We start from the raw sequence: 14,666 nt of genomic DNA, 5'->3' as shown, positions 1-14,666 counted from the left end.
GAGATTTACATAGCTCTATCACACAGCACAGCCAGCCTTATGAACTGATTTTTCTATTGTGTAGATGGCAACACAACTAAGTGAGCTCCCCACCCAGAGTCTGTGACTGGACAGTGAAGGAGCAACAGTAAAGTGTCCATGAAAAACTGTTCAAATGAAGTGCTCAGTGCAGACACATACAAAAGAGAAAATGTGATACCAAAAAAGGAATCATGCTCTTCCTCCCCACCAAGTTTAGGTGTGCAGTTTACTCACCAGAACCTCTATTACAGGAAGTCATAAAACACTTTTCGTGTCCCCAACTGGCAAGTTATGGAATCCAGCACTCTATTTTAAACTATATAGGATCCTGTGCACATGGATAAATGTACACCAAGATGCACTTATTGGCGCTCCTGCGTACTCTGCATATAACTCAATCATATGAAGTGAAGGAAAGAGGAGCCCCTCTGTAGTACATTACATTTCATTAATAAAACGTGTAAAAATGCACTTACATCACGTAAAAATGCTCAGGCATTGAGAAGGAAACTAAAAACATCCATTTGCGTTCCACCTGTGCACCAAATACCAGACGTGGCATGTACTGAAAGTACCGCCCAGTGCGTTTCGTCAGCAGCTGCACACCTAAACTGAGCACTTCATTAGAACAGTTTTTCATGAACACTTTATATTTATGTGTATATTTTGTTGATAACATTTATGTGTGAATGTGAGTGCGCAGTCAATAATTGATCTGATTGTTTGATCTTTAGACACATCTTAGGCTCATGATGAACAGCTCTCCATATACACATCTGGTTTAAATAGTCACTTTTTATATAATCATATATTGTTTTTTTTTTTATAGATTTTATATTTTTCGTCACTCATATTTCATTTTGCGCAGATGTGGGGATTTTATATTAACCACTTAGTGACCGCTCTATAGTAGCTTTACTGCTACAGGGCAGCGACTGTGCTCAGGATCACGTATATACAGGTATCATTAAAAAGTTAATTTATATCAGTAATTTAATTAAAAATGTGAAACTCATAATTTTATATAGATGCTTTAACACAGAGTGATCTAGCATTTCTTTCTTTTAATTTTGATGATTATGGCTTACAGCTAGTGAAAACCCAAAATTCAGTATCTCAGAAAATTATAATATTACATAAGACCAATAAAAAAAATGAATTTTTAAACAGAAATGTTGGCTTACGGATAAGTATGTCCATGTACAGTATAGTATACACTCTGCATTAATTACTGCATCAATGTGATGTGACATGGAGGCGATCAACCAGTGGCACTTACTGAGGTGTTATGGGAGCCCAGGTTGATTTGATAGTGGCCTTCAGCTTGTCTACATTGTTGGGTCTGATGTCTCTCAGCTTCTGCTTGACAATATCCCCTTGATTCTCCATGGGGTTTAGGTCAGAACAGTTTGCTGGCCAATCAAGCACAGTGATACCATGATCATTAAACCATTAAACCAACCATTAAACAGTTGCCAAGTCTTTCTAGAAAATGAAATCAGCATCTCCATAAATCTGGTCAGCAGAAAGAAGCAAGAAGTGCTCTAGAATTTCTTGGTAGAGGACTCCGCTGACTTTGGACTTGATAAAACACAGTGGACCAATACCAGCAAATGACTTGGCTCCCCAAATCATCACGGACTGTGGAAAATTGTGCATTTTGTTTGGAAACCAAGGTCCCAGAGTTTGGAGGAAGAGTGGAGAGACACAGAATCCAAGTTGCATGAGGTCCAGTGTGAAGTTTCCACAGCCAGTGATGACTTGGGAAGCCATGTCCCTTGCTGGTGTTGGTCCACTGTGTTTTATCAAGTCCAAAGTCAGCGCAGCCCTCTACCAGAAAATTCTAGGGCATCTCATGCTTCCCTCTGCTGACCATCTTTACAGAGATTCTGATTTCATTTTCCATCAGTACTTGGTACCTGTCCATGCCACCAAAAGTACCAATACCTAAACCCCATAGAGAATCTGTGGGGTATTGTCGAGAGAAAGATGAGAGACACCAGAGTCAACAATGCAGACGAGCTGAAAGCCACTATCAAAGCAACCTGGGCTTCCATAACACCTCAGCAGTGCCACAGGCTGATCACCTCCATGTCATGACGCATCGATGCAGTAATTCATGCAAAAAGAGCCCTGATGAAGTATTGAGTGCATACTATATTGTACATGAACATACTTTTCAGTAAACCAATATTTCTGTATTAAAAATCCTTTTTTTTACGCCTCTACCTCTACTACTACTACGCCCTCAGACAACGTCCAATGATGAAACGCATAAGACGCGACTTGGTACACGTCAACGTCACTTCCGGTTCCGGTTTTCTTGCTGTGGTCTGTGCACGCCATCCAGATCCAGGAAACTGTTTGCACATTTATATCAGGGTAACTGGAGACCCTTCTTTTTAAAGAAAGATTTTACTTTCAACAAATAAATTTTGGTTTTACCGGATTTACGCTATGAATGCCCTTTTTTACTATTAATTCCATGTGGATACCCTATTACACACGCAACGCCACGGATCAGGAGGTCATACTGACTATTGGGACACTGGGACCGGAGGCATATTTGACTAGATGCCCTTTACCCTTATAGGGGTAGGGTTTTCTGGTAAGTGCATAAACCTAAGGGGAGCATGGAAAAGTCGCTTCATTCATTTTCTGCAAAGAAATTCTGATAAAGCGTTCACTTGGAATTTGCACAAGTCACGTTTGGGAATATGGACATTTATTGTGGATAATTGTATATCACAGAATTGGACTCAATATTGGTTTAATTAATTTTTTCACATTGCATTTTGTTGCTCATATTTATGCCACTTGATTTAAGGAAAAAAGATTTACGTACAGTATCTTACAAAAGTGAGTACACCCCTCACATTTTTGTAAATATTTTATTATATCTTTTCATTTGACAGCACTGAAGAAATGACACATTGCTACAATGTAGAGTAGTGAGTGTACAGCTTGTATAACAGTGTAAATTTGCTGTCCCCTCCAAATATCTCAACACACAGCCATGTGACTCGTTGGTGTTACAAGGTCTCAAGTGTGAATGGGGAGCAGGTGTGTTAAATTTGGTGTTATCGTTCTCACTCTCTCATACTGGTCATGATTGAAAGTGCAACATGGCACCTCATGGCAAAGATATCTCTAAGGATCTGCAAAAAAAAAAATTGGCGCTCTGCATAAAGATGGAGTAGGCTATAAGAAGATTGGCAAGACCCTGAAACTGAGCTGCAGCAGGGTGGCCAAGACCATACAGCGGTTTAACAGGACAGGTTCCACTCAGAACAGGCCTCACCATTGTCGACCAAAGAAGTTGAGTGCACATGCTCAGCATCATATCCAGAGGTTGTCTTTGGCATATAAACGTATGAGTGCTGCCAGCATTGCTGCAGAGGTTGAAGGGGTGGGGGGGTTAGCCTGTCAGTGCTCAGACAATATGCCGCACACTGCATCAAATTGGTCTGTATGGCTGTCATCCCAGAAGGAAGCCTCGTCTAAAGAGGATGCACAAGAAAGCCCGCAAACAGTTTGCTGAAGACAAGCAGACTAAGGATATGGATTACTGGAACCATGTCCTGTGGTCTGATGAAACCAAGATAAACTTGGTGTCAAACGTGTGTGGCAGCAACCAGGTGAGGAGTACAAAGACAAGTGTGTCTTGCCTACAGTCAAGCATGGTGGTGGGAGTTTCATGGTCTGGGGCTGTATGAGTGCTGCCGACACTGGGGAGCTACAGTTCATTCAGGGATCCATGAATGCCAACATGTATTGTGACATACTGAAGCAGAGCATGACCCCCTCCTATCAGAGACTGGGCCGCAGGGCAGTATTCCAACATGGTAACGACCCCAAACACACCTCCAAGATGACCACTGCCTTGCTAAAGAAGCTGAGGGTAAAGGGGATGGGCTGACCAGGCATGTCTCCAGACCTAAACCCTTTTGAGCATCTGTGCGGCATCCTCAAATGGAAGGCGGAGGAGGTGCAAGGTCTATAACATCCACCAGCTTCGTGATGTCATCATGGAGTAGTGGAAGAGGACTCCAGTGGCAACTTGTGAAGCTCTGGTGAACTCCGTACCCAAGAGGGTTAAGGCAGTGCTGGAAAATAATGGTGGCCATGCAAAATATTGACACTTTCGGCTCAGTTTGGAAATTTTCACTTAGGGGTGTACTCACTTTTGTTGCCAGTGGTTTAGACATTAATGGCTGTGCGTTGAATTATTTTGAGGGGGCAGCAAATTTACACCGTTATACAAGCTGTACACTCACTACTTTACATTGTAAGCAGCACCAAATTTCTGTATTAAAAATCCTTTATTTTTTATTGGTCTTATGTAATATTCTAATCTTCTAAAATACATGCAGTATGTAGCTGGATGTCGGGACCTGCGGCTGGATATTCTCTTATCTCTGTGCACTGGAGCAAGTGGACGCTAGGTGGCGTTTCAACCAATCTGGCTTCCTTCTGATTTAGCATATCCTCTACTTCCAGGAAACCCCCCCTCCCCCCCTTTTTTCCGGCTCCAGTGGATTCATATGGCTGGCTTTTGACCAAGATACATGGGAATCAGTGCTGAAGCTTATCAGTCATTTTAATATCAACTATACGTGAATAAACTTCTTTTGATGCCCCCCTTGCCACGGGATAGCAGCCCCACTAATATACCAACTACATGCTGTAATTTCTTCGTTTTTAATGTTCATGTCTGTAACATTGAGATATATATCACCTATTTCTAATGTGTAAGTAAATTATTTAAAAATAATGCATACCTTATTTAGGAAAAATGTTCTCATCTAAAAGGTTACTGATTATACATTTTGTGCCTTAGATGAAGCTCTCCTTTTTCCTCTGCACCCCTGAAGAAGGAATTTTCCAAAACGCATTGGGTGTAAGGAGAATGTATCATACCAATGTCTGATATGGTGACATTTACTGACTATGTTCAGAAAATCAATGTTCTTTTTTTTATCATGTATAATTCTCAAGAAATAATTGTTTTACTATATTACTTTGATATCACTCTATTTAAATTTTGTGTTGCCTATAAAGTCCACTCAGGGGAACCCTTTTTCTTTCCATTGTGAAATTTGGATGTGGCGCACAACAAAGCGCTATACTTGTCATTCGCCTTTCTTTATCTATATACAGTGCAGTATTCTAAAGGATGGATGAGAAGCTTAGAGCAATATAGACAAACTATAAATTAATAGTACAGTTATTGATACTCATCTCCACCCAGAACTTAGGCTGGATTCATACCTATGCATTTTTAGTGCTTTTTTGCATTTTGCAGATTTGCACTACAGAACGTGTTCCATAGGAAACCATGTTAAATGGACTGCAGTGCAAATTGCAAAATGCAAAAAGCACTTAAAATGCATAGGTGTGAATCCAGCCTTAGGCCTGGTTTACACTTATGCATTTTTGGTGCTTTTTGCATTTTGCAGATTTCCACTACAGTCCATCTAACATGGTTTCCTATGGAACACATTCTGTAGTGCATATCTGCAAAATGCAAAAAGCACTAAAAATGCATAGGTGCGAATCAGGCCTAAGACCTGATTCACACCTATGCAGGTTGCGGTTTGCATATTCCAGGTGCATTTAGCATTTTTTAATACACACGTTTGATCCACTGAAGTCTATGGAACCAAAAACCTGAAAAAAGTCCCCGACCCTTTCCATGAAATGCACAGATGTGAACATGAACCATAGGAAACCATGTTATATGGACTGTAGTGTGTTTCTGCAAAACTGAAAATGCACTAAAAATGCATAGATGTGACCCAATCCTAAAAGAGAGGCATTTGAGACAGGAATAGGATTCCGCTTTTGACTTCACTGTATTGAGTACTATGTGTATTGCTCACATATTGGAATAACATCTTCGCTGGAATTTACTGATTGCGCAGTATTGGACACTTATGTTAAGTGCACTTGGGACTTGGAATACTTTATATGGATATTTTTTATGCTTATTGAGAGATTCTCATGAACACAGATATTGGCATTTTTTGTATAGCACTTTATTATCATTTAGGATATTTTGTTTTTTTAACATATGCGTGCGGGTCTGCGCATTCTTTATTGATTTTGTTTAGTATTATTTTTTTGAGTACAAACAGTATAGTGTCTTATTTATTCACTAATTTATTACTAAATTATCTGCATGTATATGACATTTTGTGGTTCTGCACATTTTAATTATTATTGTGAGAAGTATAGACATTTGGGCTCTATTCACACTTTGTGGTTTGGAATTGTGGGCACAAATAGAGCGATTCTGCTTGCAAGTCTAAATCATGTGGCAATCGCAGTACAATTATCCTTCAATGGCACCCCAAACACAATGCGATTCATGCCATGATTATCACATGACAGGATCAAGTGGCAATCACGGCAAACTGTGCCTTTACAATCGCATGAAGCTTGCTACTTCCTTATGGGCGACAAACGCACATAGTGAATGGGCTGCCCTATGTGTTACACAAAATCAAGTGAAAATCACAATCACGTAGCGGTAATGCTTGTTCCCACTTCACGATAATGTCAAATAAGGCCCATGCACACTACGCAACAAAAAAAATGACAGGACTGCTGACAGAAAAAAACAGCGCAAATAAAATTCTCCTATGGAGCATATTATACATACGTTTAGGCACGTGTAATTTTTGTCTGTCATTGATGCACGCTGATGAGGCGGTACTGATGGGCACTGATAGGTGGCAGTGATGGGCACTGATGGGTGGCAGTGATGGGCACTGATCGGTTACACTGATAGGCAGCACTTCTAGGTGGCACTGATTGGCACTATTGGGGGGCATTGATAGGTAGCACTTGTGGGCATTGATAGGTGGCACTGTCAGATGGAGAGAGAAGTCCCCTGGCTTCCCCCAGGAAGGGAAGCATCCATATATCACTGTAGGTTAGGGTTGCCACCTCACCCCTTTAAACCCGAACACACATGAATTACACAGGTTCTGAGGCTAATTTAATGCAGATAAGGCACCAAGTGAGTTTAACCACTTGCTTACAGGGCACTTAAACACCCCCCTTCAATCCAGACCAATTTTCAGCTTTCAGCACTGATGTACTTTGAATGACAATTGAGCGGTTATACAACACTGTACCCAAATGAAATTTTTATTATTTTTTTCCCCACAAATAGAGCTTTCTTTTGGTGGTATTTGATCACCTGTGTGATTTTTTATTTTTTGTTAAAAAAAAATGTAAAACTACCAAATTGAAAACAAAAATATATATTTTTTTTTAATTTTGTTATAATATTTTAAACTATGTAATTTTTGTCTGTCATTGATGTACGCGGATGAGGCAGCACAGATGGACACTGATAGGTGGCAGTGATGGGCACTGATGGGTGGCAGTGATGGGCACTGATTGGTTACACTTATAGGCAGCACTTCTAGGTGGCAATGATTGGCACCATTGGAGGGCATTGATAGGTAGCACTTGTGGGCATTGATAGGTGGCACTTGTGGGCATTGATAGGTGGCACTGTCAGATGGCATAAATAAGGCATAATTGCCTCTTCCTCTTTGGGTCCGATGTCCCTTTCAGATGAACCATGATCTGCTTTTTTTTTCTCCTCCGCTGTCAACATGAGGAGAAAAAAAAAGATAACCGAGCTTTTGTTTTGATCATGTGATCAGTTGTCATTGGCTGACAGCTAATCATATGGTAAGGGGCCGGGACCCTTAAGGGGATGGCCCCTTACTCGGATCGGTGATCACCCAAGTTTCAGTGACTCTGTGATCACAGCGCAGGGAGCGTGCACAGGGGAGGCTGTCATGTGACAGCCTCCTGGAAATTCAGGTCCGCACTGTGGCCATCATTCGGCTATAGCGCGGACGTCAAGTGGTTAATTATGTCAGGGCTGGGTTCAGCCCTTCCTTCTCAGAGCAGGCCACTCAGCTGTCAGTTAATTGCCAGCTCCAATCTTTTTCACAGTGACTCCCCTGATGATGATATCCTGTTCATCAGTCCTGCTGGTTACTTAAGCTGTTCAGTTCAGTCCCTCTCAGCCTTCACCTCCCCTGTGTACCTGTTGAAGACTTTCTTGGCTGACGTCCCTTCTGGTTCCTGATCCTGCTTGCTGTTCCACTACGCTGATTCTCAGGTTTCCTGATTTCCTGGCCTGTCAGTTACCGAACTCTGGCTATGATTTGACTACATTGCTCTGTTTACCTTTTACTATTATTGTTAAACAAGTGTGACAAATTACCACCTTAATCAGCCACAGGGCCTGTTGAATTAATATGTGTTTGTTTTTAAAGGGGTGAGGTGGCAACCCTACTGTAGGTTCCTCTCTCCTGACTGCAGGTTAGCTCTTCCGATAGACTGAACCGACTAGACTCCACCCTGCTAAGCTTTTATATCCCTGGTAGGGATAATGCCCAGAATTCTGTGGGTGGGATAAATAAAGCAGAACTACAATGCCTTGAAAAATACAGCTTGACATTTTTTGTGATGTTAAACCAAAAACGTAAAAGGTATTTTTAGGGATTTTATGTGATAGAAAACAAAAACAAATAGTGTAGCGCTCAAAAATAAATATATGTGAACGTTAATTCTGTAGTGAAAAAAAATTAAATCAAATATCAAGTATAACATGTTAGTCCATCTTAAATAGACCATATAAAATGGGTGATAAAAAGGAAGTCCATAAGTCATGAATCAAAAATTGAAGTGATAATCTTGGTGAATACTTGATCATGTACACACAGAAGAAACGTAAGGTTGGCACGCTTACCAGACAAGGTGGACCCACATACTGTATAGCACATGGATCAAACGGGCTTTATTGAGGAAAACAGATAATCCCAATTTAAGTGATAAACTCTGTGGTGAAACAGCAAGTATATCTCAAGTGTAAAGTTATGTCATGACATCAAACATGTAAGAAATAAAATCTGTATAGTGTAACACTGTATAGTCTTTTTATAAAAAAAAAAAAAAAAAAAAAAGAGGAGTTCACACTTACATGAAATCGAATAAAAACAAGCCTGTCTCTTAAAAAGTATAGAGTGATTTCCACGAATGTCATCCGACGTGTTTCGTCCCAACAGACATCATCTGGGGTTTCACCACGGAGTTCATCGCTTGAGGAGGGATTATCTATTCCTTGGGTCACTTGGGTGTAGGCTGGTGTTCCATAGAGGGACTATATCTCTCAGCATGTCCTGTCAGGTTCCTGTTCTTTATCCTGTTGACCCCCCATGACCTTGAGATTCAAACCTCTGCCTTTTTATATCTCACAGGACAGGCTGGACCCCAAAAGCCCGTGAATGTGAGCAGCAAAGCAGTTAACCCTCTTCTCCCCCTAATCTGGGCAACCTGCCTACAAGCCTACCTGCTTACATTTTATTTAATTTTAGGCTTTAGTTTCTCTTTCCCAAAAGAGTTACATTCCTCTTCTACATGCCTCTGATAATTGTTAAGGTTGCCAGTGTGCTTTTGTCAGCTCTTATCAAGCCCTTAACCCGTTGCCGACCGCTCACACCGATATACGTCGGCAGAAGTTCATGTACAGGCATATTAACGTACCTGTACGTTTCCCTTTAAGATGCAACATTGTGGGCGCGCGCACCTTCCCTGAGTGTGATCGCGGGTCCCGCGGACTCGATGTCTGTGGGGATACCCGCGATTGTCTCACGGAGAGGAAGAACAGCGAAATGCTGATGTAAACAAGCATTTCCCCATTCTTTCTAGTGACAGGACACTGATCACAGCTCCCTGTGATCTGGAGCGTCGATCAGTGTCGTGTCACATGTAGCCCACCCCCCCCCCCACAGTTAGAATCACTCCCTAGGACACACTTAACCCCTACACCGCCCCGCAGTGGTTAACTGCCAGCCACATTTACACAGTAATCACTGATTGCTGTATAAGGCTGGGTTCACACTGCTGCGGGGGGAGATCCGGATGTGATTTGCAGATCTCCGTAGCGATGCGAGTTCAGCCATACAGATAGTATGGCTGAATTCGCATCGCTCCCGCAGAAAACTCGCACGGGACCCTTTTTTTGGTCCGCAACAGAATCGGATCGCATGGGGGTTCACACCATGCGATCCGATTCCTGTGCGAGTCGGCAGATCGCACTGCGATATGCGGACGGATCTGGGGGTGTCATTAACATATCATTGACACTCCCAGCCGTCCGCATAGGGCAGTGTGAACTGCCGGCGGGAGGTGTGCGATGCGGGAAAACGCTGCGGATTCGCTGCGTTCCCGCATCGCAGCGGTGTGAACCCGGCCTCAATGTGAATGGTCCTAAAATAGCACCAAAAGTGTCTGATCTGTCCGCCATAATGTCAGTCACGATGAAAATCGCAGATCGCCGCCATTACTAGTAAAAAAAATTTTTATAAAAATGCCATAAAACTATCCCCTATTTTGTAAACACTATAAATTTTGTGTAAACCAATCAATAAACGCTTATTGTGATTTTTTTTTTTTTTTACCAAAAATATGTAGAAGAATATGTATCGGCCTAAACTAAGGAAGAAATTTTTTTTTTTATAATTTTTTTGGGGATATTTATTATAGCAAACATTTTTAAATATTGCGTTTTTTCCAAAATTATCCCTCTTTTTTTGTTTATAGCGCAAAAAATAAAAACCGCAGAGGTGATCAAATACCCCCAAAAGAAAGCTCTATTTGTGGGGAAAAAAGGACATCAATTTTGTTTGGGAGCCATGTTGCACAACCGCGCAATTGTCAGTTAAGGTGACGCAGTGCCGAATCGCAAAAAACCCTCTGGCAGCCAAATGGTCCGGGGCTGAAGTGGTTAAATGGCTGGTGCCATAGCTGATCACATTTGCAGCACCATGGCAACTGTAGATCAAACAGTGGCTAAGATGGCAGCTTCCTTGGCTGTAAAGCATAGCAGGTTTAGTTCCACTTTTATAAAGAGCTGTTACAGGTGTCTCACACTATTAGACAGTGACATGTCCATTTATATATTGTTCCATGAATGGCGGGAAGTAATGGCTGCTGGGATACTGACAACACATATTTTAGAAGGCATTACTTTTTGCCATTCATAGAACAATATCTAAACAGATACTGAGCCAGATTTCTGTCTGTGAGATGTGGCGCTGCGTCTTTTTACATAAATAGTGGAAAGCAATGCATTCTGGGGTAGGTATCCCAGGAGGAGACTGAAACATCATTCTCACTTAGGTGAGACTAAAGGCAGGAAGTATAAAAGCAAAAAAAAAAAGCAAATTAAAAAAAACATTTAATAAAGTGGTTTAAAACCCAAAAGCAAACATCACATAGATGTGATGGCTGCATTTGTTTTCTTTCCTTTATTTTCACCTGTAAGTCTGTTTCTCAAAAGAACAAGCTCTCCTGCAGATGTAGCAGTTGGAGGGTTGGGACAAATCGTTTACCACTGACAGGGTAGGTCAGCTTTGCAGTGATCAGCTTTTATTCTCTTATGTAAAACCTTTATCCCAAAATGAAAAAAAAAATGCTGTAACGGCTTAAAAGTATTAGCTGGAGTCTTCATTTGTTAGTGCATCCGAATCTGCTAGTACATCTAATACTCTCCTCCTGCCAGACTGGCAATGCTGCTGTCCAAAGGTGCAGAGGGAAAAAAAGCCTAAGAAAAGAAAACAAATGCAGCCATCCCATGTAATGATCAGTAATCTGGATTATATTATTTGTTTGCTTTTGGGTTTAATACTGCTTTAAAAACTGTAGACATAAATGTGAATTTGTAGCCAAAGAACAGTGTGCTGGGTGCACAGCATAGAGAAGACTGATGTGGTTGTATGTAGATGTGACATAATGACATAATGACAGTGCACCTGGTGACAGATGATGAGAAAGCACTCCAGGGGTTAATCAGGCAGGTTAGGGCAGGGATTGGCTGTGATTGGCTGCGTGCTGTAGCTGGCAGTGTGTCCTCACCCTCCCTGCAATGCAGCGGACTCATCACTGCAGCTTCCATCCCCTACAGGCAAGCCCAGGGGAAGCAGAGGTTGGGGACACCCTGTGACATTACTATGGGGGCAGTTTTGTCCCAGCGGAGGAAGGGTCAGCCTGAGAAAGAGCAGCAAGAGACGCCATGCACTGGGTGAGTAAAGAGATTCTTGTGTACTACATTGCATTGTAAACTTCCAGGCTGCACCCTTCTCTCATACTGTACACAGCTGTATGGAGGGACTCAGACTTCTGTACAACTCCCAACAAGTGGTGCTGAGTCCCCCTGTGCACTGATCTCCACTAGAAAGTCATATGTGATAACACTGCGTATCGCTGTACACTGACAGCAACTCCAACACTGTGTAATCATTCTATATGAAGTCACCGATGAGTAACACCGTGTACTTTATAATGATGGCGAGTATCTCTATACACTGATAATGAGCACTGTGCTCTATATAACGATGATGAGTATCTCTATACACAGATAATGAACACTGTGCTCTGTATAATGATGATGAGTATCTCTATACACTGATAATGAGCACTGTGCTCTGTATAATGATGATGAGTATCTCTATACACTGATAATGAGCACTGTGCTCTGTATAATGACGATGAGTATCTCTATACACTGATAATGAGCACTGTGCTCTGTATAATGACCATGAGTATCTCTATACACTGATAATGAGCACTGTGCTCTGTATAATGATGATGAGTATCTCTATACACTGATAATGAGCACTGTGCTCTGTATAATGACCATGAGTATCTCTATACACTGATAATGAGCACTGTGCTCTATATAACGATGATGAGTATCTCTATACACAGATAATGAACACTGTTCTCTGTATATAGATGGTGATTTTCTCTATACATTGATAATGAGCACTGTGCTCTGTATAATGATGGTGAGTATCTCTATACACTGATAATGAGCACTGTGCTCTGTATAATGATGATGAGTATCTCTATACGCTGATAATGAACACTGTGCTCTGTATAATGATGGTGAGTATCTCTATACACTGATAATGAGCACTGTGCTCTGTATAATGATGATGAGTATCTCTATACACTGATAATGAGCACTGTGCTCTGTATAATGACCATGAGTATCTCTATACACTGATAATGAGCACTGTGCTCTATATAACGATGATGAGTATCTCTATACACAGATAATGAACACTGTTCTCTGTATATAGATGGTGATTTTCTCTATACATTGATAATGAGCACTGTGCTCTGTATAATGATGGTGAGTATCTCTATACACTGATAATGAGCACTGTGCTCTGTATAATGATGATGAGTATCTCTATACGCTGATAATGAACACTGTGCTCTGTATAATGATGGTGAGTATCTCTATACACTGATAATGAGCACTGTGCTCTGTATGCACATCTGCACTGTATGAGTCTCAGTATTCCTATGCACGATACTGTTATTTTGAAAACCTTTAGGTTGGGTGCACACCTATGCAAATTGGATGCGGCTTTCCCCACATCCAATTCTCATAGCAGGAGATTGTGATTAGCTCTCTATGGAGCCGGTTCACACATCTCTGCAGCGGCTCCGGTGCGAATTGCCCAGGAGTTCTGTTCATCTTTTGGTCCATTTAAAGTTCAAATGCACTGTGTGAACCAAGTCTTCGAAATCTTTTACCGTATAGAACTTCCCTAATAATGGTGAGTAGTCTGTTTACATTTCATTATTGATTTCTGTTTCCTACTTTATACTTTGGGATACTGCCAGTAGAAGGTCCTCTGGCACCCAAAGTGAAAATGTCAGTGTGCACCCCTCTTCTGAGCTGAGGAAGTACCTGGGCTTTAAAGTGGTTGTAAAGGTTTGTTTTTTTATTTTCTAAATATGTTCCTTTAAGGTAGTGTACTGTTGGTTCACTTACCTTTTCCTTCCTTTTCCTTTGTAAATGCTTTTTTCTGTGTATGAATTTTCAACTTCCTGTTCCTCCTCTGTCAGCTTACCCCCATCATCCAAGCCATTCTGGCTGGGGGTTAGTCAGCGTGCTCGCCCCCTCCCTTGGGACTAAATCCCTGTTGAAAAAAACAAGATATTTGGGGGGTACACCCTAAAAGATGCATTAAAGATGGTGCTGCCATAAGACCATACAACAGAACAAAATATTACAGCGCACACAAAGACATTTACCTCCTGCAAGGCTTATTTAAAACACCTAGACTTTTTCAAAAAACATTATCAAAAGATATGGGGATTTGGTCACACCATATTGCTATATGGTGCTTAAGCCCACTTACTGCGACAAAGTACCCCATGATTAGTGAGTCCTACACTATCCATAGACTGGGAGACCCTGCTTCTTTAAACCATGGGAGCTATACACCTCTATATGGGAGAACTAGAGGTCTCCACCCATGACACAGGTGGACACTAATAAGAGGCACTGATGAGGGATTTGGTCAGAATCCATATAATAGACAAGCAAGATATTTGGGGGGCACACCCTAAAAGACGAATCCCTGCGGGGAGACGCTGTGTGCGTTCGCAGGCACGGGAGGCAGGAGAGCCGCGGGCATGTCTAATTCGCAGTAGCTCCGCCTCCCGCGCCTTGCTATTGTAATCTGAATGACCATCTCAGCACAGCCCCGCCTTTACTCCGGACCTACTCCGCCCCCTGTTTTGCTGAAGTT

General features: G+C 41.6%; 1 protein-coding gene across 2 annotated transcripts in view; it reads left to right on the top strand.

Annotated features, from left to right (window-relative positions):
• Nucleotides 1-14,666, top strand: part of TACC1 (transforming acidic coiled-coil containing protein 1) — a 215,365-nt gene that overhangs the window by 14,990 nt on the left and 185,709 nt on the right. Inside the window, exon 1 of one of the 2 annotated variants that reach the window (XM_077469968.1) lies at nt 11,982-12,136. The exons of the other annotated variant lie outside the window; for it this stretch is intronic. Coding sequence (XP_077326094.1) covers nt 12,066-12,136 — 71 coding nt within the window. The 5' untranslated portion in view covers nt 11,982-12,065. Of the gene's footprint in view, nt 1-11,981; nt 12,137-14,666 lie in introns of those variants that run through there. 2 annotated transcript variants of the gene reach the window in all.

This window comes from Lithobates pipiens, unplaced genomic scaffold, assembly GCF_037356315.1.
Source record: "Lithobates pipiens isolate NorthernLeopardFrog02 unplaced genomic scaffold, aLitPip1_a1.2 Scaffold_8, whole genome shotgun sequence".
Taxonomy (NCBI): Eukaryota; Metazoa; Chordata; class Amphibia; order Anura; family Ranidae; genus Lithobates; species Lithobates pipiens.
Note: the sequence above shows the minus strand (reverse complement) of the source record. Positions and strands in the feature narration are given on the sequence as shown.